The sequence below is a fragment of the Falco biarmicus genome, chromosome 4 (assembly GCF_023638135.1).
Source record: "Falco biarmicus isolate bFalBia1 chromosome 4, bFalBia1.pri, whole genome shotgun sequence".
NCBI classification, from domain to species: Eukaryota; Metazoa; Chordata; class Aves; order Falconiformes; family Falconidae; genus Falco; species Falco biarmicus.
In genome coordinates, this window is record NC_079291.1 from 78,345,874 (window position 1) to 78,368,620 (window position 22,747).

Sequence of the window (22,747 nt, forward strand, 5' to 3'; positions counted from 1 at the left end):
CGAGAAAAATTAGAAGTGCCATCTTCAAACTGAAATGCTTATACAGCTCAATTACAATGTACTTTGTATTCAAGCCATGTTCACAATCAGTACATGTTTTACTGCCAAATAAGGAGAGAAAACAGGCTTCCTTTTATAGAGTGAAGTTTTCTTTTAGTTATGCCAAAGTCATTAAAAAGTGCATCGCTCTGATTTTCCTCTAGTGGCTTCAGAAGAGGGAATGGATGTGAAAATGGCTCCTTAACTCAGCTGGAGAGGCATTATTTCCTTAGAGAACTGGATGTATGAAATGAAATTGCATACAGTGGCTGGAGTCGTTACATAGTACTTAGCGGGCAACACATTTTCTCCTCTTTTCAGTGTCTTAGACTATTAAAAGCAAAAGAATAACCTGGTAGTTGTATAAGCTATTACAATTTGGAACACCTGGAAGATTTGGGGTTTTGGCAGGAGCAGCACCTGGCTAATGTATTATAAAATATAAAGACAGTCAAAAGTGACACCTTCAACGACAGACAGGAAAAAGAGTGGGGGTTTTTCTATAGAAACCTTGCTGCAGTAGTCATTTGGGAAGCAGTGTAAATATGCTGTGAAGGCTGGATGCTGTGACATCTTTGAGGAACCTGGAGCTCATAGGCAGAATACAAACAGCTAAAGGAAAGGCCATTAAAAGTTTTTATGTATCTGAGTTCTTTTCTTTTTTCTCCTCATTGATGTTATTCTTCCCAGTTGTGTCATCCTCTTTCTGGGTTCTGGGTTCCAGATACTTCTAGAGGCAATGCTGAACTGTTCAGCTTTTAGTAAGGAGCATCACAAGCCCATCCCAGTTCTCAGAGGCTGGAGAGACCTTAAATCACGAAGGGCTGGATCACATTCCCAAAATCTCCACCTCTGTCAGCCCAGCTCTGTTGATGCGGATCTGTTTCTTCACCTTTTCAGGCATGCCTTTTTTCCACTGTGGCACGTGCTGTTTGTTGGCATTCTGTACACGGGGTTGATGGTGGTTTGGCTATCGGTTAGGAAATGGTTCACACAGAAAATGCTACTTTGTTATTGCAGTGGTGAATTGCCCAGAGTACCCGAATACTAGGAAAAAAAATTGCTATATCATCCCTGCTGTTGGAGTAGTTTAACCACTTAAGTCCCAGCCTACCTTGCTGCTCGTGTAAAACATGTTCTGGTTCATTTGGCTCAAATTTCCCTTGATCATACTTTTTTTTTGTTAACTTTTTTAAACGCTTCGGTATTCTGAAGCACACGGACTAAGAAGATCCATTCTTTGCCTGTAAGTAGTTCGGCCCAACGGTTGCCTGTGAACTGTAGCGACTGAAATAGCAAGATGCATCTTCTGTGCAAAGAGACTGCACTTAAAAGTTTTAGATTTTACAGCTAACTTTCAAATGTTCCTTGTTGCTTTATGCTAAGTGTTAGGGGAGCCGTAAAGCCTTTACTGCTTCAGCTTGACAACTTGCCTCCTTGTAGGGCTTTTATTTCTGCTCACTTTTGGAGAGCAATGCTAAGTTGTCAGTGCAAAGAAAGCCAAAAATAGTTTGAAGACAGTAGGAAAATGTAGTAAAAAAGGACATATGTCTTGACATGGGACAAAGCAGGATGTTTTCTGGTCTTGATAGAGTATACAAGCAAGATCATCCAGCAGTTCAGGAAGATGCAGTAAGTGTGAAGGTTTGAAGTAGCCATAATTCATGGAGTGGGGTGGGAATTAGGAGGGAAGTGAAAACTGAGGTAAAGTAATCAGAAATCTGATTGCTGTCTAAGAACGCTGAGCTGCGCACTTCATTTTTAGTGGTATAAATAATAACATTTTTGTCCTTTCACCCAAGGTCCTGAGACATTTTATAAAATAATTATGGCAGGGAACATCCTTTTAAGTTGGATATTGTGGCCCTGTTTTACCCACAGGTCGATAGCCTGATTTGGTAGCTTGAAAATCTGTGTGAAAGTGACTCAGACTTGCCCTCAGTCACTTGGAGAGTTTGAATCCCCGCTTCCTTTTCTTTCTCCAGTCACCTAGAATGCAAACCCCGAGACGTTAAGCACAGTAGAAGCACCCAGTGAGGTGCTGTCGTGGTGGACACCCAGGTGTCCTCTGCACTAGCTGTCACTCAGCCAGTCCAAGCTCAGTCACTCAGGCCCAGCAGCATTCCCAGCTGGAGACTGCTCGGTCTTGTGGGTGTTGGGAAGAGGAGGAGGAGACAGGACAAGAAATCTTCTAGAGAAGACATTTATTGGAGACAAACAGATGGCAAAATGTCAGGTTTCATATCGTTGAGTCTCTGGTGGATTCGTGGTACATGCTGCACACGAGCATTTGCAGATTTCTCCCTGTTTTGCTTGTACTATATAAAAAGAAAAAAAAAAGCACTTGAGCTATGGCCTCCCGGATCGCAAGAGGAAGCCGTTAAATTTTTGTCTTTATAAAAGCTGTTCCAGTGTTTCTTAAAAGACATTGTAAGTGAAGAGTGGTGAAAAGAAACCCACAGGAAAGGCTTTAAAAGTTCCCCTCGAGCCCTGTACTCATGAGGAGTATGGAACTGGTGTCAAAACAAGACAATTCCTAGTAGAGTCATTACTGCAAAAAATAGACTCTGCAAGTTTCCTACAACTAAAAATAATTTGAGAGGGGTTTTTTTATTTATTTTGGGACGCTTGAAGAGTTTGCTGCATGACCTGCAACATTAAAATATTGAGAAGCATTAAGGCTTTTTAAGACTTCTTCTGAAAGAGAGATTTCCAGAAGATAGAAAGTAAGTTTTTTCTAAACCAGTGGAAGTTAACACTTAGGAAAAGGTGGACAAGAAGAAAAAATCCTGAGGAATTTCTTCTAAACATAATGGAAAGATGTGATATGACTAAAGTGTTACATGGATATACTGAGAAAATTACATATGAAAAAAGCAGAAACAAATTATGTGGAGTATGAGGCACCTACTATAAAGCTTGAAAAATCTAATTATGCCCATATAGAGATGGAATAATGACCAGATAAAATGTATCTATTGGCTTTTAACAGCATCTCATGTGGAATGCTCTAAATGCCATGGACATTTGGTTTCCATAAAGATGCCATTGATTGGGAAAGGCCATATTTAAGATAAAATTTTGAGGTGGACTTGTAACTTGCAAGAGCCAGTTAAAATACTGCTCCGTTTTTGCTACGCTGTAAATGATCTTAACCTTATATTGTCCAAGTGTTTGTGGCAGCAGACCAGTTGTCTGTCCCAGATTTAGTTGCACACCAAGTATAAAACTTTTTGAACATGCACTGGGAGCAACTGTGGTAACGTGGACCGTCAGAAAGCCCTTGCAGTAGAGCTGCTTGGTCTCATGGTTCTTTGCAGCCCAGCTCCTGGAGACCCACACAGACTGCAGGAACAAACGTCGCTAACTGCATCTGTCAGGGCTGGCTTAATTTTGAGGTCTTGTCACCTGTGTTTTCTGTTCTGAATTCAGTCCCTGCCCTCCCACGGGGGGGGGGGGGGGGGGGGGGGGGGGGCATGCTGTCCTTGCCGAGGGGCAGCCGGTGACCCCATGGTGCGGCGCTGGCCGCCCTGTCACATACCCGCCGTGCTCTGCTGCTCCACCAGGTCTGGTGCCCTCTCTCCTGTAGGGCGTAGGAACGACAAACACTAACCGTATTTTAAAAGCAAGATTTCCCTGCGTTCCTTATTAACTTCCAAGCATTTAGCACAGTGGGCAAAGCTACTAAAGCCCTTCAGTATGTGTGTTTACTTACGGGTTTGGCTTTTGCATGTGAAATAAGCCCGATCTCACTATAGCAAATCCAGTCCAGAGAGAAATTCTTTAGGATATTGCTGATGTTTGTTTGTGCATTGGCATTAAAGCTTAGGGGGGGTAGAATAGTATTGTGTTTATAGTAAAACAGAGTAAAGGAATTAAAGAAGGGTAAGAAGAATTCTGCTTTTGACCTCGTAACATTTGCATTCAGGATGCTGCAGTTTAAGCACACCGAAAAGCAGGTTACAATTTTTATCGCTCCCTCTTTTCTTCCGTTATTTTTAACTAATACTGAGAGTTCTTTCATAGCCTTTTGAAACAGCAGGAACTGTGCATTCTGCGCGTTCTGCGTGCTGCCCGTCATACCGGGAGACCTTCCCCCTGTTGACAGATGAGTAGGTGCTATCTCTTCTTGATGTGGTTCCCCCTCTCAAGCTTCAACTCCATGTCGGGAGTGGGGGGTCAGCCCTGGAGGCTTCTGGCATGACAAAAAGAGGTCTTGGGAAACATACTGTGAGATCATATCTTAGAAAAACAGGCGTTTATCTGGTACAGTGCAGACATTGTGCTCAGATAGCCAACTGTTAATTATTTCAGATTTTTTAAATGCTATATAACCCTCCATAGTATAGTTCCTCATGGAAATGGGGGTGAAGTCAGCCTTACGGCACAGTCAACTGGAAATCCATCACATAGTCAGTGGCGGCCAGGATTTCTGGCCTGCAGCAGGCAGGGAATGCTCCATGCAGGTCTGGCTTTTATGAAGTTGCTTATTACAAAGAATTACTCAGTGACTGGGTTTTGGAGATATATTGTAGCCTAGAGATTGCTCACAAATTACTTGTTGCGACTGTTATGCTCAAGATTGTCAAATTACTGTTCTGTGCTTTCTACGTGGTCACCTAAATTGCAAATGATTGTTTTATGCTCCCCAACTGATTGATTCTGGTCAGTGTTGCATGGTGGCTGTGGAAACACTGCTGGCAAGAGCCTCTGGTATTTCTCATCCATAAAAATATTTTCCTGACTTCTCCCACGAAAATTGCCTGACTTCTTCAAATTTTTGTCTAAAGAGAGTTAAAAGAGGAGCAGATCATCAAAGCGGCGTGCAGAGGTTGTCCACATGTATTAAGGAGAACATGGATGTGGTGCTAGTGGAGCTACCAGCTCTGCAGATCCTTGCTCTGACGTTGACTTTCAACTTGTGGTGAATTATTTCGCTGATGTATTGTTAACTTTTATTCATAGTTCTTCCTCTTGTATTGTGAGTAATGATGATGAGGTTCTGGTAGGCGCACCTGATTAACAGCAAAATGTCAACAGGAGGTTTTCTGGGCAACGGGCTGGAAACAGGAAAGATTTAAGAAAAACCTTTTCACCTTAAAAAAATATATTCCTTCCAGACAAAAACCTGTTAGTGATAAGTAACATGTAGCAATCTGATAGTCTCTGATACTTAAGAAAGTTTTATTGATTCATGAACTTTGGAAAGAAGAAAACAGCAAACTGTTTTACATACTGCGTAAGCCTGAGCATTCAGGAGTGGGGGTCTCCCAGGGTTGCTGTGGCAGGCAGTGTCACTTGGAGAAAGCTATCCAAAAGGGTGAGATTTGTGACATTTCTGCTGGTATTAAGTAACTGTGCAACGATATTTGTTAGTAGATATAACATATCATAACAAGAGCCGAGCTGTGTTTATATTTGTGTTGTAGGAGCGTGTGCTAAACATCTTACAAATGCTTTCTGTGTTATACAGTCCTAGAGCCTCATCTGAAATGTATTTATAAATATGTAAATACATTACAAAGTAAGAGGAGTTCCCTAAGCTGGATTGCAATCATGAGCTGTCTGGACAGTTAACTATCTTTACCCAGTGTGACAGACCACATGCTGCAGGCAGGAGGATTTTTAATGTATAAAAATAATCATGCGGAACCGTTAACCCCTGAGGCTGCATCCACACATAGCCAGCGCGCAAACGGCACCTTTCACGCATGTCGCTGCCCCATCGCTGAGCTCAGCTGGCAAGATGATTCATGTCGTGCTATGCTTGCTGCATTCATGTCGTGCTATACTTGCTGCTTACCTGCAAGGGTAATCCAGGCTGCTCAGAACTGGAGGCTTTTTAGGAAGAGTTAAAATTCATTAAGGGTAAGCATAAAATATCTCAGATGGGGTGGTCTATGAAATAAGGAAAAATGGCATGTTTTTTCTTACTTCAATTTTATTTTCTCCTGGTTGATTCGCTTATCATCATTATTTTCTTTCTGTTGGTTATCTTAGACCAGGAGAAAGGCCAAGTGTCTTCATCTGACATCAGTGTCTGTTGTATTTGGCTAACCATACCTTGGTCAGTTGTGTGTCACTGTCCGGGCAAGTATGGCAGTTCTCGGAGGTGTGCCAGGCTCAGTGGAAGTTCAGGGCACCTGAATTTTTCCACATGCACTGAGATTAATGACATGCTGTTACTAATCCATTTTTTCTACTTTAATTTGGGAGTTATATGCTAGGTGTCATGTAAAACCCAAGAGAGAAAGACTTGAGGAAACCCCCACCATTTTTTGCATTTCATTTCTCTCTGAAGCTTGATGTGCCTTCATCAAATGCACTGTTTTGGTATTACATCAACCATAACCAAAACTAATACAGCATAGACTAGAAACAAATCAGTAGGGTCATACTTTTGCCCTCCATCCTTTTATTTTTCTTTTCAGAGGTGGCTGCTGCCAGCATTGTTGGCTGGCTAGTCAAGAATCTTTGTGGACAATTTGTAGTGTCTGAAGGTTTTTGATTTCTTTAACAGGGCTACGCGGCATAGAAATAGCACCTTTCCCTTCCCTCAGGCAATATCCAATATGCTCAGGGTAAGTTCTTGCCTCCCTGGGTGCCAGAATTGCTGTTGCTGGAATAGCTAGGAGCATCCATTATCCTAGAAGAGAGTCTGAAAGGGAAAATAAAGCCTTATCCACCTTTTCCACTTGGGTTGCGGTTCAGCTCTGTGTGCCAGCAGCACAGGCAAGGCTTGCAAGGGTGACCGACTGCCACCTCAGGCAGGATCAGTTAGATCTACCAGATCTAAAATATCCTTGGTCCCCTCGGCTCCCAAGGAACATAGATAGCAAGCAGCTGCCCAATGGGGAGCTGTATCTTGAAAGCCTCTTGTATAAATCATTGCTTCATAGATAAAATGAAGTTATTTGCTGTGCCAACGCATTATTGCGTTCAGGTGTTATGAGGGTGTGAGGTGGGCCCAGGAAGGGTGAGCCTTCTGAGGAATGCCTGCTTTCTTTGGGTTGTTACTGGCATTTAAACCCCGATAGGATGTTTCTAGGGAGGTTTCAAGAAGCATTAGCAAAAGGGTCATTGTTTTGCCAGTCTCCAAAGTCATTGCTGCTCTTCAGTTGGGCTACACTGCCTTGCTGGAGGATGAAAGAGGGGACAGTCCATTGAGGTTTCTTCTAGTAACCTTGTTGTGTAGGGTTTTAGGACTGAGATTTGTTGTGAAAATACTCATGCTTCCAAGAATTGTCTTATTTCACTCCATATGCAGCTTGACCAAGCTATTAGCTCAAAAAAGTCATAGAACTGCATACACTGTGTACATATATATAAAAGGAGCCTGTCAGCTATTTTGAAAAACATGAAGCTGTGAGGCTAGATTTGCTGAGACCTTCTCATCTTGAGTGTGGACATACTCTTCTATTGCCAATTTCGGACAACGAGGCTGAAGTTGTATAACAGAGCTGTAAGCACTGTAGGCTGAGGGAGTTTGTAAATAAGAGGGGGGGGTTGAAATGGTCGGGTGGGTTTTTGGTTTGAAGGTTTCTATTGCAGTCAAAGAAAACTTGTATTTGAAAACAAGAATAAAGGATGATAAATTGGTAGACATAGCAGCTGAAAGAATTTATTTCATGGAAAAGAACTTTATGTTCCTATTGAAATACGGTCGATAAAATTCTATTATTTTCTTAAAATAATTAACTCAAATGAGCATTTAGTTTTGAGGGAAATAAATAAATGACCAAACTTTCAGGCACATTAATATTTTATTTGGAGATAACTGCATAAATATTGAATTTGAAGATTACATTCCAGAGCGCTGCATTAAAATTGCAAGACTTTTCTATTATCCTTCATAATGGAACATGAAATTAGAAACTTGTTCATGGAAAGAAAAATTTCTCCACTCTCATCTACACATTTTCTGCACTGTTGTGTTAACAGAGGAGCTCCTCTTCTCATACTGTGAGAAGAGATATAGCTATCAGTAGGACATAGACCCTGGAGTAATTTACGGTCCTTTTGAAAATTAATATGCACCATTTCATAATTGCGCCTCACTTCTTTGATGGGTTTAGAACAAAACTTAAACCGGGGAGTTAGCCTACAGGGTTAACACTCATGTTTACAGATGCAGGAGTCCAGAAGGCTTTGATGGTGTTCCCTGGCTTTTTTTTTCCTTCAGTTGCATGCACTTGAGGACCACTAAAATGTCTTCTTGACTTCCTAATCCTAAAAAATTCCTAAGAGCCCTGGTGTAGCTGTGTGTTGTTCAGGAAGGAAGGAGAGGTCTTACGATGTCCTCTGCACTGTAGGTGCCACGGCTCTTGTTAGCTGCAGTTCTTGCACCCAGTGAGACCGGTGGTCTAGTGGATGCCAGTGACTGTGGCGGTCTGGTTAGCTAGCATTTGTTATTGCTCAGAACTCGTGGGATGTAGTCAGTGCAGCAGCTCACCCTTATTAACAGCAGTCACCCCCCTTGCGAAGGTATGTGCTGGTTTGTGGCTGCCCTGCTCCCCTTTCTGGGAAATAATTCTGAAAATGGAATAACAAATAGAAACCTGGATCGGACAGTCTCAAAACATGTGCGGGCATCCAGTTCATACTGTTTTCAGACACAGATTGATTTTCCAAGTCGTTTTTTTTTTTCTTCTTATATTGGTCTCAAATAATTCATTTCCATAACTTTACAGTTCTGCAGTTGCTCCTCTTATTCACGGTTCAGCCATAACAAAACATTGTTCCCAATAGACTTGAAAATGGAGCAGACATACTCATTCTACAGCAAAGAGCAAAGCAATTGTATTTCTTCCTAATTAACTATACCCCAATAGAAAAATTTGTGGTATAATAACATAGGAGAAAATTGGTCATTTTACCTTTATGTGCAATTCGCTGTTTTTCAAAAACTGCATTTATTTAGAGGCAGAAGCCAATCACACAGATTGTGTTTAGTTCATGTTCATGTTACAGTTCTTCTGCAGTCGTTTGTTAAGAGTTAATGAAGATTATGCATTTTCATGCCATAGAGCTCTGTAACTTGCACAGTTCTGTCTTAGGTCAGCAGAAGGTGTAAACAGTGTTTAAAAGGAATCTGTTGATCTTTGTCTCTATAAGTGAATGTATAACTGATTAATCATTTATTAAACCTCTCTACATTATTTATGAGTAGAACAGAAATATAAACAAGTGACCTTTTTATCCTTTTTTTTGCTTGAGAAAGTAGCTTCTTTATTTGTAGAGCTCGTGATGATAACAAAATACAAATTAACTTTTAATGACTGCTTTTGTATTCCCTCAGATTTATCAGAAAACAAGGACTGGATCGGCTGTTCCTGGAATGCGATACCCACATGTGGCGCCTGGGGGACCGCAGGATCCCAGAAGGAATCACAGTCGATGGAGGGTCGGACTGGTTTCTCCTGAACAGGAAGTTTGTGGAGTATGTCACTTTTTCTAATGATGATCTGGTAACAAAGATGAAGAGGTTTTACTCTTACACGTTGCTTCCTGCTGAGGTATGTGAACTCAAACCAGCTCCTCTCTGTTCAAAGCTCAATATTTGTGCTTGTCCCAAAGATCTCTGAAGTCAGAAGGGCTTTCACCTGATTTTGGTGGGCTTTGGGCCATCCCACAGTGAGTAATGATAATTTTACTCCCATGACGAGTAAGTCCTTTAGTGTTAGAACAACTTTTGCAGTTGTTTTGTTGCTTTGTTTGTGGGACTTTTTTGCAAGGAGTGGCCTTGTTTTATACTATTAAGCCTATTAATCTATTACTGAACAACCAAAATCCAACTGCCCTTTGCTTGCAAATTGTTCCTCCACAAAGCCTTTGAAGGCTATTAGAAATGGCAAATTGTCTTCATAAGTAGCTTTCCTCACTATTATCCAGCCCTTTTCTTTAAAAATAAAAATCCTACAAACAAAGGTTTATTGTTCAGTTGAAAACTCAGCTACAAGGCATAGTCACAAATCATTTAGATCACTCAGGAATCGCTCTGGCTACAAGTGGTGCAGAAGGGGAGCGCACACCAGGATGGGTTTCATCCAGCATGCGGCAGCGTGTCAGGGAGATGTGCGTTATCTGCAAATAGAGCACAGAGCCTGGCGGGTTGTCAGGCCGTGCTACCCCTGCTGCAGCAGGTACGTTGCTCCCCTGGCTTGTCAGGCTCTGCTCCCAGGGTACGTAGCGTGCAGCCATCCCAAGGAAGGGCCTGATGACTGTCTTTAAAATGATAACTTCATTCCTCGCTAATGGCCTCTGAACATTTTGAGGGATTGATGAGACCGATCGTGCAAAGCCAGGTTCATTAGCTTACGGTGGAGCACAGCCACTGTCATCTTTTGATAGGGGTTTATTATTCCGTGCACATATTGAATAATCTTGCTTTAATCCTATTTCTGTTAAAAATCACCTTTTCTTTCAACTCTGATAACCTTTTTATCCATTATCTAGGAGAAATTTCTGTATCATTATAAAAGGACACAGGGCAATGGGTAATTGGGTAGGGTTGTTTTTTTTTCCCCTCTCGCTTGAATGAGCCTTTATGGGTTTAACCAAACAGCTCAAGCATAAAATCCATATTCACTGGGCTGTCATTTAACATTAAAAAGGGTAGGGGGATTATTTGGGGGCCAGCCATGCTAATGTTATGCTAGTTATTTATAGGTCTTGCTATTGCTGATTTTAAAGAGAAGTCACTGCTCCAAAAAGCATCTCTTAGAGGGCTAAATTTCATCATATTCTGTAGCTTCTTTCTACAAGGTTTTCCTTGCAAGTCACATAGCTCGTTTCTTAAAATCACCCTGCCTTCACTGACCTGTTAACCTGCTACATCAGTCCCCATTACACATGATTTATGTAACAGCTGATATTATGATGGTACAATTAGGATAGCCCAATAGGAATTCCTTGCTGCCTTGAGTCAGCAAATAAAGACTTATGATTTCAGACGTAATTGCAGGAGGCAGAATGTCCTTTTGGTGCCTGGGTGAGCTGTGTGTTTCAGAACAAGGCCATTCAACTGGCAATGCATTTTGGAGTGCTGGAGATAGAGAAGAACTGTCTGAGACTATTTTTTTCATAGTAACCAGGGTTGTGGTGAAGGTTTGAGGATTGTCTTAGGAAACAGCCTGAGATATATAACACATTGCTCAGGATAATAGTCCTAAATCAGTTAGACCAGAGAGTAACTTGTAGAAGAGAAATAATGGGAATTTCTTAAAATTGCTCATACAGATGAAATTAAAATAATTCCTGGCACTGGTGCCTTTCCTGGAGGTTATTGTAGCAAGGCTTCAACTGTATGTTCTTCCAGTTTGGCTGGGTCTATAGCATGCTGTGTTTTTTTTCATACTGTATGGAATGTGTACATGTGGAGTGCTTTTCCTATATGGTAGAACAGCAGCACTTGTTAATTCTGTCATTTCAAAAGAAAGTCACCTGCATTCAGTTCAGCCCGTGGGCTGAAGTGAAGGAGAAGATGGAAGTCTGAGGAGCTGAATGTACTGATCTGCTCTGTCTTCAAACGTTGCAGTCCTTCTTTCACACTGTTCTGGAGAACAGCCCGTACTGTGACTCCATGGTGGACAACAACTTGCGCATCACGAACTGGAACCGAAAACTCGGTTGCAAGTGTCAGTACAAGCACATTGTTGACTGGTGTGGCTGTTCACCTAATGACTTCAAACCAGCAGACTTCCACCGATTCCAGGTAACTGAAGCAGTCTCTCCGCTCTTCCCCCTCTGCTGGGGTGTGGAGAGCCCTCGGGCTGCATGGCTGCAGTGGGGAGTGGGAAGGGAAGCTTTTACCCTATCAAGCAAGGTGGAGAAAAGGTGAGGAAGCTCTGCTGTTAATTTCAGGAGAATGAAAGATTGGTTCTCTGTTTTGGCCCTTGAGACTTAATACTGCATGGTAAGGGCACAGAGCAGCTCTTTGCACTACTCGGCGTTGGTAGATCTGCTGTGCTAGAAAGGAGGGATGCTTGAAACATTCCTCACTGTACCAATATTACTTGGTAACTCTTGTGAATTTATTGCAAAAGATTTTTTCCTAAGTTCCAGCTCAGGTGTTGTCATGATTTCATGAAACCCCTGGCTTTCATTGTTAAGTAATGTTTTTCATCTTTGAAAAAAACTTGAAAGTTGACCAGAGTGTCTGCTACGGGCTTACATAGCACAAAGCAAATCAGGTTTTGTGATTATATTCATCAACGTGATTATACTTAAGTTTACTTGGGGGCCAGAGTCATGAGGTTTTAATCACCCAGGCTTGACAGAACTGCTTAAAAAGTTTAATCTGTTCCTTTGTGATACAGTTTCCTCGAGGCAGACATGAGAGCAAATCCTTGTGCTTGAGGGTGCACTCAGTCTCAAGTCTGTATCTGGTCTGTGTATTTTCTGTTAAGAATGAACAACTGCTTGTTTCAAGGTCACCAGATTTGCAATTCCATCCCTGCAGCTCCTTGGGGTTCCCTGCATAAAGCATGTTTGTTCAGGCTTTGTGTGGGATGGGGAATGTGTTACCCTACAGCACAAAAATGATGACTGCTCCAAAACAGAGATCTTTTCTTTATTGTAATATGCTGCCTACTAGGCGAGGCTGAAGGCAGTGACACAGGCGCTCACAAAAAGAGCAAATGAGACATTATCTAAGAGGCGTGCTGCTGCCCCGAACGCCAGTCCCAGGAAAGTCTGCAGCACAGAATAAATGGCAAGTTTTAAAAAACTCCTGCCGGTCTGCAGAGGCTGACCTGCTCCAGACTGGGGAAACAACCCACAATGACATTTCAGAAAACCATCAGGTAAACTGGGCTGCAAGGGGAAGTTCAAAATTAGGATATGTGTAAGGGCAACTTCTGATATTGGCTGATGAGAGAGCCCCTCTCAGCGACACGTGGCACCAGAAGGCTGGCTGGCGGTTCCCACGGAGGCACAAAGCAAGCTGCTGAGGAGATGGAGAGCCCGCAGCATGCAACATCTCAGAGTAAAACTGAACATCCTCAAAAGAATTTTTTAACCACCTGGGGCACTTCTGAACTTCTCGGCACCTCAATGCCCATGCTTAAATATAAGCAGGGCAGAATAAAAGCTTTTTAAAAGCCAGTGGTAGTTGAGTAGCATCTAAACTAGTAATACACCCAAGATTGTGTCAAGGGCAGAGCAAAACATCTCTATAGGACCGGTCAGAAGCTGAGAAACCTCAGCCACCGATGGCAGCTCTCCCAGGGTCCCCGTGCCCCCTCACAGCAGCAGATTCATACACACTGCTCTGCCCCTTCCAAGACCCTGTGCCACGGGACGCTTCGCCCCCGGCCCGACCGCCCGTAACACGTGCCAGTGCTGTCCCACCTCCAGGGTGACGCCGTCGCTTAGAGCATCCTCACCCCTCCAGCACTGCTGGAGACCCGGCCAGGGCAAGGCAGCAGTGGGTGGCTGTTGTTACGGAGGGATTGGCACACCTATATTTTCATGGAGTAATTATGTATTTTTAATCTGAATCTTAACAACAAATTGTCAGAAAAGTGACTCTTTTAAGACAGCTTTGCCCATGGGGAGATCCAGTTCATGTCTTCAGCTCCAAGCCATCGCTTAAGACAAAATGTCATGGCTGAAGATGGGAAACTCACCCCAGTGTCTTCTCCTTTCGTATCACCACAGCAGACTGCCAGGCCAACTTTCTTTGCCCGCAAATTTGAAGCTGTAGTGAATCAGGAGATAATCGGCCAGCTGGACTACTACTTGTATGGCAACTACCCCTCGGGCACACCCGGCCTCCGGTCGTACTGGGAGAACGTGTACGACGAGCCCGACGGCGTGCACACCCTCAGCGACGTCGCCCTCACCATGTACCATGCCTTCTCCCGCCTGGGCCTGAGGAGAGCGGAGACTTCGTTCCACGCTGCTGGAGACAACAGCTGCAGGTCAGTCCGGGTCTGTCTTTGTCCTGGGTGCTCCAAGGGACACGGGGTGGGCTGCCACGTGCCGGCAGATGTTCAGCTACTTGGCTGTGCCAGATGGAGCGTACCGTCGCGAACAGGGCCAGGAGCTGCAAGCGTACGGTGCTTATTTCTGGGAGTATTTGTGCCAACAACAAAGCACTGGTTATTCAGGGTTGACATTGTGACCTGCTCGCTGCACTTTGAAGGAGCTCCTCTCCAGCCTGATGAAGACAGACAGGATCCAGTTGGGCAGTGCTACCCCTACTGCTGCATTTTCTTGATTAATTTCAGCAAGTGTATTATACCCGCAGCTTCCAAACCCTCTGTGTGATTGCAGCAGAGGTCGTGTTCACCTCTATTATGCTTACCAAAAGCAGAGGACAGGATTTCAGAATTAATCTGAACACAGGCAGGTTAATGGCCCTTGCTTGTTTGTTCCCCTGGGTGCATACATGGAGCACAGAGAACTACTTGCTTGAGCTCAGTTTGCCTGCTTGGTACAGCTGTCTGTGCCAAAAGTGCTGTAACTGATGGGATCCATTAGCATCAAATAAATAAAATGAATGCATGTATAGATCTCCCTCTCTCTCACTCTCTCTCAAATAAAGGTCCTTTTTCTTTAAAGGGAAAGCCCCCCACATTCTGGATTCCTTTTTCACCTATAAGCCTAGCAAAGAAGAATTCAGTCTAAAAGGGATTTGAAGGAAGAATTCCTGGAGTTAGACTTGCACAGAAAAGGCTTTCTTCATGGTAGATAATTGCTGCCTGCAAACACATCTGAAGCTCTTTATGTTCAAAGCAGTGAGGGTTCATCTTTTAAAGTCTTACTTTACAGTCTCTTAATTCCTTCTTCAGAATGTATTTTTTGGACCTTGCCCTTTTTTATCCTAATAGAAAACATACAGCCTAAGTCAGCAAATACTGAAGACGCTCCTTGTGCTTTGACGGATGGACTTTGCCCCTCTTGTGTTCTCGAGAGGGAACCAAAGTGCCTTGACCTTCCTACTTAGTCATGAAAGTGCTGAGTAATGTCCCATTTAGAAAGATGTAGCAGTAAGTGATCCAGATTCCTATTACAGCTTTGCCAGTAAAGGTTACCGGTGCAAAGCAATAAAAGATCAATAATAATTAGATAGAAATAATCACTAGTAGCATGTCTTCCTTACATGACATAAAGGGAGACCTAAAGAAGTCCTGGGTCATTTGTCCTGCAGAGCGCGAAGCCAGCAGAGAGGATGGGAGCTATGTATAACCACTACTGAAATAATTTGACAATTACTTTTGTGCTTATTCCTTTTGCCGGTGTTCTGATGATGATTTATATCAGTAATCAATTTCATTTCTGGGGAGATTTTCGTTGCACAGGAGCTCAAGGTGCTTTTCAAGCTTGCTCAGATTATAGATAGGGCAGCCGTGTCATCCACCGCTGATTGCAGCTGTCTCCGGGATAAAGCACGGCGCCTTCACAGAGGCTGGAGCCTCGGAACGGTGCAGGGAGGAGTGCAAACAGGGACGGGGCTGAAGGCTTCATTTTCATCCCTACCCGAGCCCCCTCAAAAACGCTGTGCGCCAGTGTCCCATTTAAATCACAGGAAGGTGGATGACCCTCAGGTTTATGATTCGCACCTCTCCTCTCTTGATACTATGTTGTCTTTCGGAGCGTGTGCATGTATGTGTACACTGCCTCTGTCCCTCTCGTGATTTTGCATGCCTCTAACGCGGGAAGGGCAGGGATGTATTTGGACTGAGCACCTCAGCAGCATTCCCTTTGCTGTTGGGGCTAACAGCAGCACGAAGTTGGCTGATCCTGCAGTTGCCACCCCAGCTCATTTCACAGGAGATGCTGCCACCCACAGCGGCCCAGGAGGCTGTTCCCTGCGCACTGCTCTACCAAGGGCTAGCTCCCAGCCTCAGGAAGCCGTGCCCCCTGCAGACTGCTCTGGTACCAAATTAGATTGCATATCAGCATCTTCAGTGGAAGCAACATTAATGTGTGATTGAGATTTAATTTATTTCTCTCCATCTCCAGGCATTTTTACTCACTGCTGCCAAGAGACAATTTACTCAGACTGTTTCAAGGATATTGTAAATATTTGCTGCCGCACACATATAGAACAGGAGGTCTCAGTACTTGGAACAGAAGTCAGATTGTTGCTTGTATTGGCTGCATAACTTTGCTGTGTCTTTGCTTAGTCCGTCAGTGCTGGCCCTGTTTGTACCCCCTCTTGTTATGTTTATTCCTTAAGCTCTAGAGACTTCCTTCTGGGTGTTGCTGGTTTCATGTAATGAAAGGTCCTTCCTGGTTAGCTCCTCTTGGTGTTTATGTCTTGAGATGTAATAACTAGCATGAGGAGTCAGAATTAGCTGACTTGGCAGGGAAGGTGTGATAGTGGATGGTTTTTAAATGTGTTGCAAACACTTGTTTTGCAATTAATGACAGTGCTGTAAAGTAGCAAAATATCTGATTGCAGAGCTATGAATAATGTATTTTTGATTATTTATGCATCCATATGTACACAAACATAATTACAGATGTTTCTGAGACTATAGCAGACAACTGACCATTAATTTTAATTATTAAAACCAGGACTACGCTGTCTTTGAATCTGAACTGTAGCTGAAAGCTTCCAAATCTCCTGAAGACAAGCTTTTCCTGTTTGTTTGACCTTTTTTCAGTTTATTTGTAATTAGGAGTAGAAAATCCACAGCAAAAAGCAACCTCAAGTCTTTAAGGAATGTGAAGTTTATTTCCTAAAATAAAGGAGACCTGCCAGGGGGGGCCGTTCTGGTGTCCTTGATGCAGTGCCACCCGACAGGGACCGAGCCCTTGGGCCGTGGGTTGGGGACAGATGTGCGGACAAGGACACGGTGTGGGCTGCTGTCCCCGGCCCACTGCTGTCCCCAGGATCCACCGCCAGGCATCTTGGGCTCTAACCCTGGAGAAAGGCAACCACCTGTTTGGGAACGAGACACATTTCTTAAGCATCCTTTGCCCTGGCGAACAGTGCTGCAGCCTAGCAATATGTATCTCCGGTGACATGCCTTTTACCCAGAAGAGAGATTAAAGGAGAGGAGTTTTCGGGCACGCAGAGGTATCTCCTAAAGAGCTTAGAGCCGTGAATATGTTCTAAATGAGCATATATTCTTAGTAGCATATTTTTATGTTTCAAGGTAATCGGAACAGCCTAAGAATATTTGATAATGAGTCATGAACACATTTGAAATCTCTTAATGTACAGTGGTGAATTTTCTAGTTGAAATGAATACTTCTTAAGCCGTTAGCTCCAAGTAAATGGTGATTTCATGTCTCTCTCGTGTAACTGATGAGCGTGTGCCGTTTTACAGATACTACCCCATGGGCCATCCAGTTTCCGTCCACCTTTACTTCCTTGCTGACCGTTTCCAAGGCTTCCTAATTAGACACCATGCAACGAATCTGGCTGTCAGTAAACTAGAAACTCTGGAAACATGGGTGATGCCCAAGAAAGTCTTTAAGATCGCAAGTCCACCAAGTGATTTTGGAAGGCTGCAGTTTTCAGAGGTAAGTATTCGCAGCCACCCATGCACAACATCAGGCGCCTTTGGAGAGATTGCACACTAATTCAGCAGCCTCTGGAAACTGTATTTCCATGTAACTTTTAGTTGACAGTGGCTCTTTAGTGTAATTAATGCACATCCTCTTTGCTGAAGTAGATACTGTTGCCGGCTCAGATCTGTGGTCCTGTGAGTATCCTCACTCCCTCTTGACTGAAGCACAAACTGGAGGCATTTGCTGTTGTAAAAGGGGCTCAGTAACTTAAAAGTTTTGTGACTCTGATTGTTGTGGGTGCTGTGAGAGATACCTGGGAAAAATGCCGTGTTTCTGCAGCTCCAGATGTGAACAGGGATGTGGTAAGCATTCCTCTCAAGGGTATGCTGAAAAAACCCTCATAAAATTAGTGATAGTCAGGCACCGATGCCACATGTGAGCGGAATATTGATGTTATAACACAAAAGAGAAAATTATCGCACTGGTGGCTGCGATTTCCCACAAATCCTGTTTTTTCTTCTAGGAATTTGTCTCAGGATCTGACATAGAGTGTAAAAAATATACCCTCAAATTTATGAGGAAAGTTGACCACTAATAGAATCAGACATCTGTGTTCTGTTTTAAAGATATAACTGTCTGAGCAGTTAATTTCATGATTTTTCTTGTTAAGCCACAAATTTCAATTAAGGTATAAAATTGATTGAACAAATGTGTTCCAGTCATTATGGCTAAGTCCATAAATTACCATCTTCTTGGGCAATTAAGAAATGCCTAGGTAGGATTCAGTGTTTTGGTGTGCATGGCAAATCCATGACACTAATGCGCCATTAAAGAGATGGATGGAAAGTGTGTTTCATTTATCAATGTGTCTGATGGTAGGCTTGCCATTTCATGCAGTGATAAATGGTCATACAAGCTTTAATTCTTGTGATTTGTAGGAGGTTTTCTGCTGTTTATTTGGTACTTTTAATCTCACTTTGGTCCCGATGCCTGCTCTGGATCTTTCAGCAACTGAGCTGGCAGCAGCAGTTTTTTCTGAGTGTATGATGAAAAGAAACATACTGATCTCAGTCTTCTAGAACTCGAATAAAACTATTTAGAAAAGATACCTCTGACTTCACTGTGGTTGTAGGGAGGAAACAAACCTGGGACCAGAATCTACTCGCTAGCCATTTGCCAGGTCCCCCCGGCCCCAGTGCCCCATTTTTCCCATGCTGGCCCTGCGGCGGGCGTGAGCCTGACGGGTGGCCGTCCTGCAGCAGCATTGCCCCGGGTCAGCCTCCCCCGACGGGAGAGGTGGTAGCATGTAGGTGGCCTCTTCGCTGCCGTGTGCCCACAGCTCTGTGGAGTGTGTCGCCCTACAGGGAGGATACCTGGATCCCGTGGGACTAATGAGCTGCTCCTCACAGCCTCACAGACCACAGCTGGTCTGTAAGCAGCCCTGTTGGAACTGCTGCTGCAGTGAGGCCACGCGAGTGCCAAGCATGGGAAGGATTTCATCACTGGCGAGCTTTGTTCAGGCTAAGGAAGCATTTTCTTCTATTTGAAACACAGAAAAAGAGTTTTGGTGGCTACTTACTTGTTTTCATTATTTTTTTTTTTCACCGAAACTCTTTAATTGTCCTCTCCTTTCTTAGATGCTTCGTATTTTAAAAGACCAGGAGGTACAAAGTAAATAATTCAATCATTTCTTAATTGTTTATTTTACTTTCTGCCTTCCTCCAGCCTGCAGGCATCTCTGCCTCTGAGCCAAATTATTCTCTCAGCTACCCTGGTATAAATCCAGCATTAACCTCTTCAGCTTCAGTGTGGCTGGAAAACCTTTGATCTGCTACTGCTTATTAAAATGCCACTTCTTTGTCAAAGTCCAGCAAGTGTAAAACAAATTTAGCAGTTCACCTAAGATGAGGGTATCGGTGTTTACAGGGTCAGCACCAGATAAGAAAATGAAGATTTGTGCTTACTGGGACATACAACTGCTGGTTCTTCAATGACTTCCACCCCATGGTCTGGCAGAAATTTAAATCTGAATGGGGTATTTATAGCTGGGAGCTTTCTTCCCTCTCCCAGCTCACACAACGGGGCCCGGCAGGAAGAGCACAAACATGCTGCACTGCATGCGCTCCCAGGTGCAGTTGTGACCCTGAGGTACAACTGAAATTGCAGCGGAGGTGATGGGACCCCTTCAGTCAGCCCTTCCTGCCCTCCGCTCCTTTGCTTCCCAAGTAGCAGGTGTCACCATACACCGCGTAAAGACAAGTGGAAAAAACCATCAGCCAGCTGGGGTTAATTTTTAAACAAATTTAAGAAATTTCTAATTTAAGAAATTAAGACACACGGCTCCTGCGCTCAGTCTTGAGCTGAGTAAAATAAAATAAACTTACAGGAAATCCAAGAGAAATTATTTCCAAGCATGAAACTCCCCCACCTCCTAAAACCGGCTTGTGCACAATGCACGCAGTATGTATCCTACCAGCCTGGGTTCGTGCAACTTCTACATGGAGGGCAGAAGATTGATTTGCTGTGCAGTACTGAGTGTCTCAGCTCACCATATATCAGTTGAACACCAAGTTCATTTCTGGTCTTGTTAAGACTTGTGATTCATCACAGAGAATAAAATAAACTAGGTGGCAGGCAATTAGTGTGCATTGTGTGAACCTAATGGTCCTGTTTGTGGTGAGCAACGAGATACAAACCCATAATCAAGGCATAATTTATCTTGGGAAAATTTTATATTGGGACTGAACAGAGATAGAAACAGGAGTTTTAAGCCAATGAGAGAGTTCCAGCTTTCCAAATGTGCCCCGTGCACAGTGCCTGCTCTTGAAGCCCAAAATAATGGTGATTAAAATAATGATGTGGAAAATGTCAGTTTCTGTGCCACTTCCCTTCATAATTTATCAGATATTCATTACTGCTTGATTCCATCCCATACTTCGTGTACTCCATTTGAAAGTGAAAGCCTACTTATAGTGTTTTAAGGGGCTATGAAAAATATTATAGGACTGTAGTATCTCTTGGCCTATAAAATCAGACACCTCAGGACTGGGAACTCAGCTGTGCAGAGTTCAAGGGAAGAGGCATAAACCTCTAACCAGTGCTTTGAGTAAAATTCCCTTTAAAATACTGTTCTTCCAAACCCAGCTTGTACTACAAGCCGTGCAGCCTGGGAAGGTGTGTCCCCAGCTGGATACTGGACATAAAGGGCAGATCTTGTAAACAGATGTCAGTGGTGGGCAGCTCCCGGCTGTTCCCTCCCCTCGGGTGCCGGTGGTGCACAGCCCCAGGCAGCACCAGCTCCTTGCCTTGCTCGAGCACCGGCTGGGCGCTGGCGGGCGCCTGGGTGCCTTGCCCTGGCTGCTGAGGACCTGCTCTGCAGCAGTGTTTGCTCCTTGGGGGGTTGTGCTGCTGTCTGTGGGGACCTGCACACCCCGAGAGGGGTGGTGGGACAGGTGCTCGTGGGAGGCGATGGCTACCAGCGTGACAGTTGTCCCATCCTCCCCCTCTTCTCCTGCCCTTTGGCTCTGAATTTTGCTTTAATGTTAGGGAACGCAGTGACGTGCCTGCGCAAAGCAAAACCAGTCAACAAATTTGTTAGAATTTTTCCCCAAAATCAAGCTTCACCCTTCCACAGACCACTCTAATAAACGCATGTGAACGTGCCTCAGCATCCTTTGTGCACCCTGGTGTTGTGCAGTGTCACCTGGAGGTCAGAGCATGGGGATTGGACCTTTCTGATTTCTTTTCCCAGGGACGAGAGACTAAAGAGAGGGAAATTCTTGGATGTTGAGGTTGAACGTTTGATTTTTGAGAATGAAGTAAGCTTTCTTCAAGGAGTTCATCAATAAGAAATATTGAATGTGGTGGAAAGAGCTTCCTTACGGGCTTTTCTTCGCCCAGGAGGGTGTAGATTTGTTTCACATATTGTGGCTTTATTATTTCCAGATCCCTTGAGCTCCAGTAGGCGTGACTCATGTGGCTGCACTCAGTGATGGTTGGTGGAGTAGATAATAAGATCTGGTCAGGAAATTTTCTCTTCTCGGCTTATTTCCATACATAGTCAGTCAGTCTTGTCAGGAGGGTATGCACTGACAGCTCCTCGAGGCAGTCGATGCTTGGGTCTGATATCTGGGCTACGCTGTCTGGTTTGATTAGCCGGTGTGCTAGGTGAAATACCTCTGAAATACCAGCGATTCTGCTGTGTTGATTGCAGAGTAGTGGAAGGCTCATTTTGTCTCATATTCTGCAGTGTCATAGTCCGGCAGGAGGAATCCGTATGATGACAGATGGATTTAGGATGGTAGGGTTTTATTCTGCTGGCCTTGTCGTCGTTTGTTTGCAGTCCTCCTGTAATTTGTCTGCCAACCACAGTGATTTATTTAGAAAGAATTGAGGACTGGACGGTTTCCAGCACAGGTATCAGTGGTAGTAGGCATCAGGTAATTGTTACATTTTATGGATTTGGGGGGATTTTGGCATTATATTGGAACCACATATTCTCATGACATGAGATAAAATTCGGAAGAAAAATCTCTGAAGCAAATGAGCTACAATTATTTGTCATGCTTTCAGGAAAGCAGGTTCTGACCGTGCCTGTGTGAGGTGAAGATTGGGGACAAGGACAGCTCTGTGTTGGGGGAGTCTTCAATATCCACATATGCTGAAAGAGGGGATCCTGCCTGGGTGTGCACAGGCCTCTGGAGACCGCTTGAGAGAATCCCATCATTTCTGTGTGGGGAACAAATCAACTCTTAGGTCATTACACTGTTTGTTTGGAGATTCAGGCCAAAGAAGACCTGATGGACTGTGAGGGGTTTCAGTACCATGCTGGCCAAAACATCTCTATGTCTCTCCAAGGAATGACATCAAATGTCTGCTTGCCAAAAGGAGCCAAGGGGTTCTCCTGTTCTTCACTTCAGCTGGGGTCCCTCAAATCTTTTTGTGTTTAATATTGATCACTTTTGATTTGAGATCATGGGAACAGGACCTCATGGGACAAGTGAGGTGGACACTTCCTCTAAAAGCAAACCTGCAGCCCTCAGTACTGCATCCGCTAGGTTGCCTTGTTGAGAATTGATGGAAGTGGTTTGTTAACCATCACCCTCATAAGCATGTGGTTAATTTAGTACTGGGACAGTAAAAAGTCTTTCAGTTGGCCTAAGAAGGCCAGTTTCTACATTTCCATGCTATCTGTTCAGAGATGCTTATTTTCAGTCGTGTACAAATATAAATGGCAACA

At 43.8% G+C, this 22,747-nt stretch overlaps 1 protein-coding gene across 3 annotated transcripts in view; it reads left to right on the forward strand.

The window, feature by feature from the left end:
- Window positions 1-22,747, forward strand: part of XYLT1 (xylosyltransferase 1) — a 202,621-nt gene that overhangs the window by 162,480 nt on the left and 17,394 nt on the right. For 2 of the 3 annotated variants that reach the window (XM_056336294.1, XM_056336296.1), the window contains 4 exons: window positions 9,338-9,554; window positions 11,576-11,752; window positions 13,699-13,961; window positions 17,325-17,520. In XM_056336294.1, the coding sequence (XP_056192269.1) occupies window positions 9,338-9,554; window positions 11,576-11,752; window positions 13,699-13,961; window positions 17,325-17,520 (853 nt within the window). The remainder of the gene's footprint in view (window positions 1-9,337; window positions 9,555-11,575; window positions 11,753-13,698; window positions 13,962-17,324; window positions 17,521-22,747) is intronic. The other variant, XM_056336295.1, reaches the window with a different exon arrangement.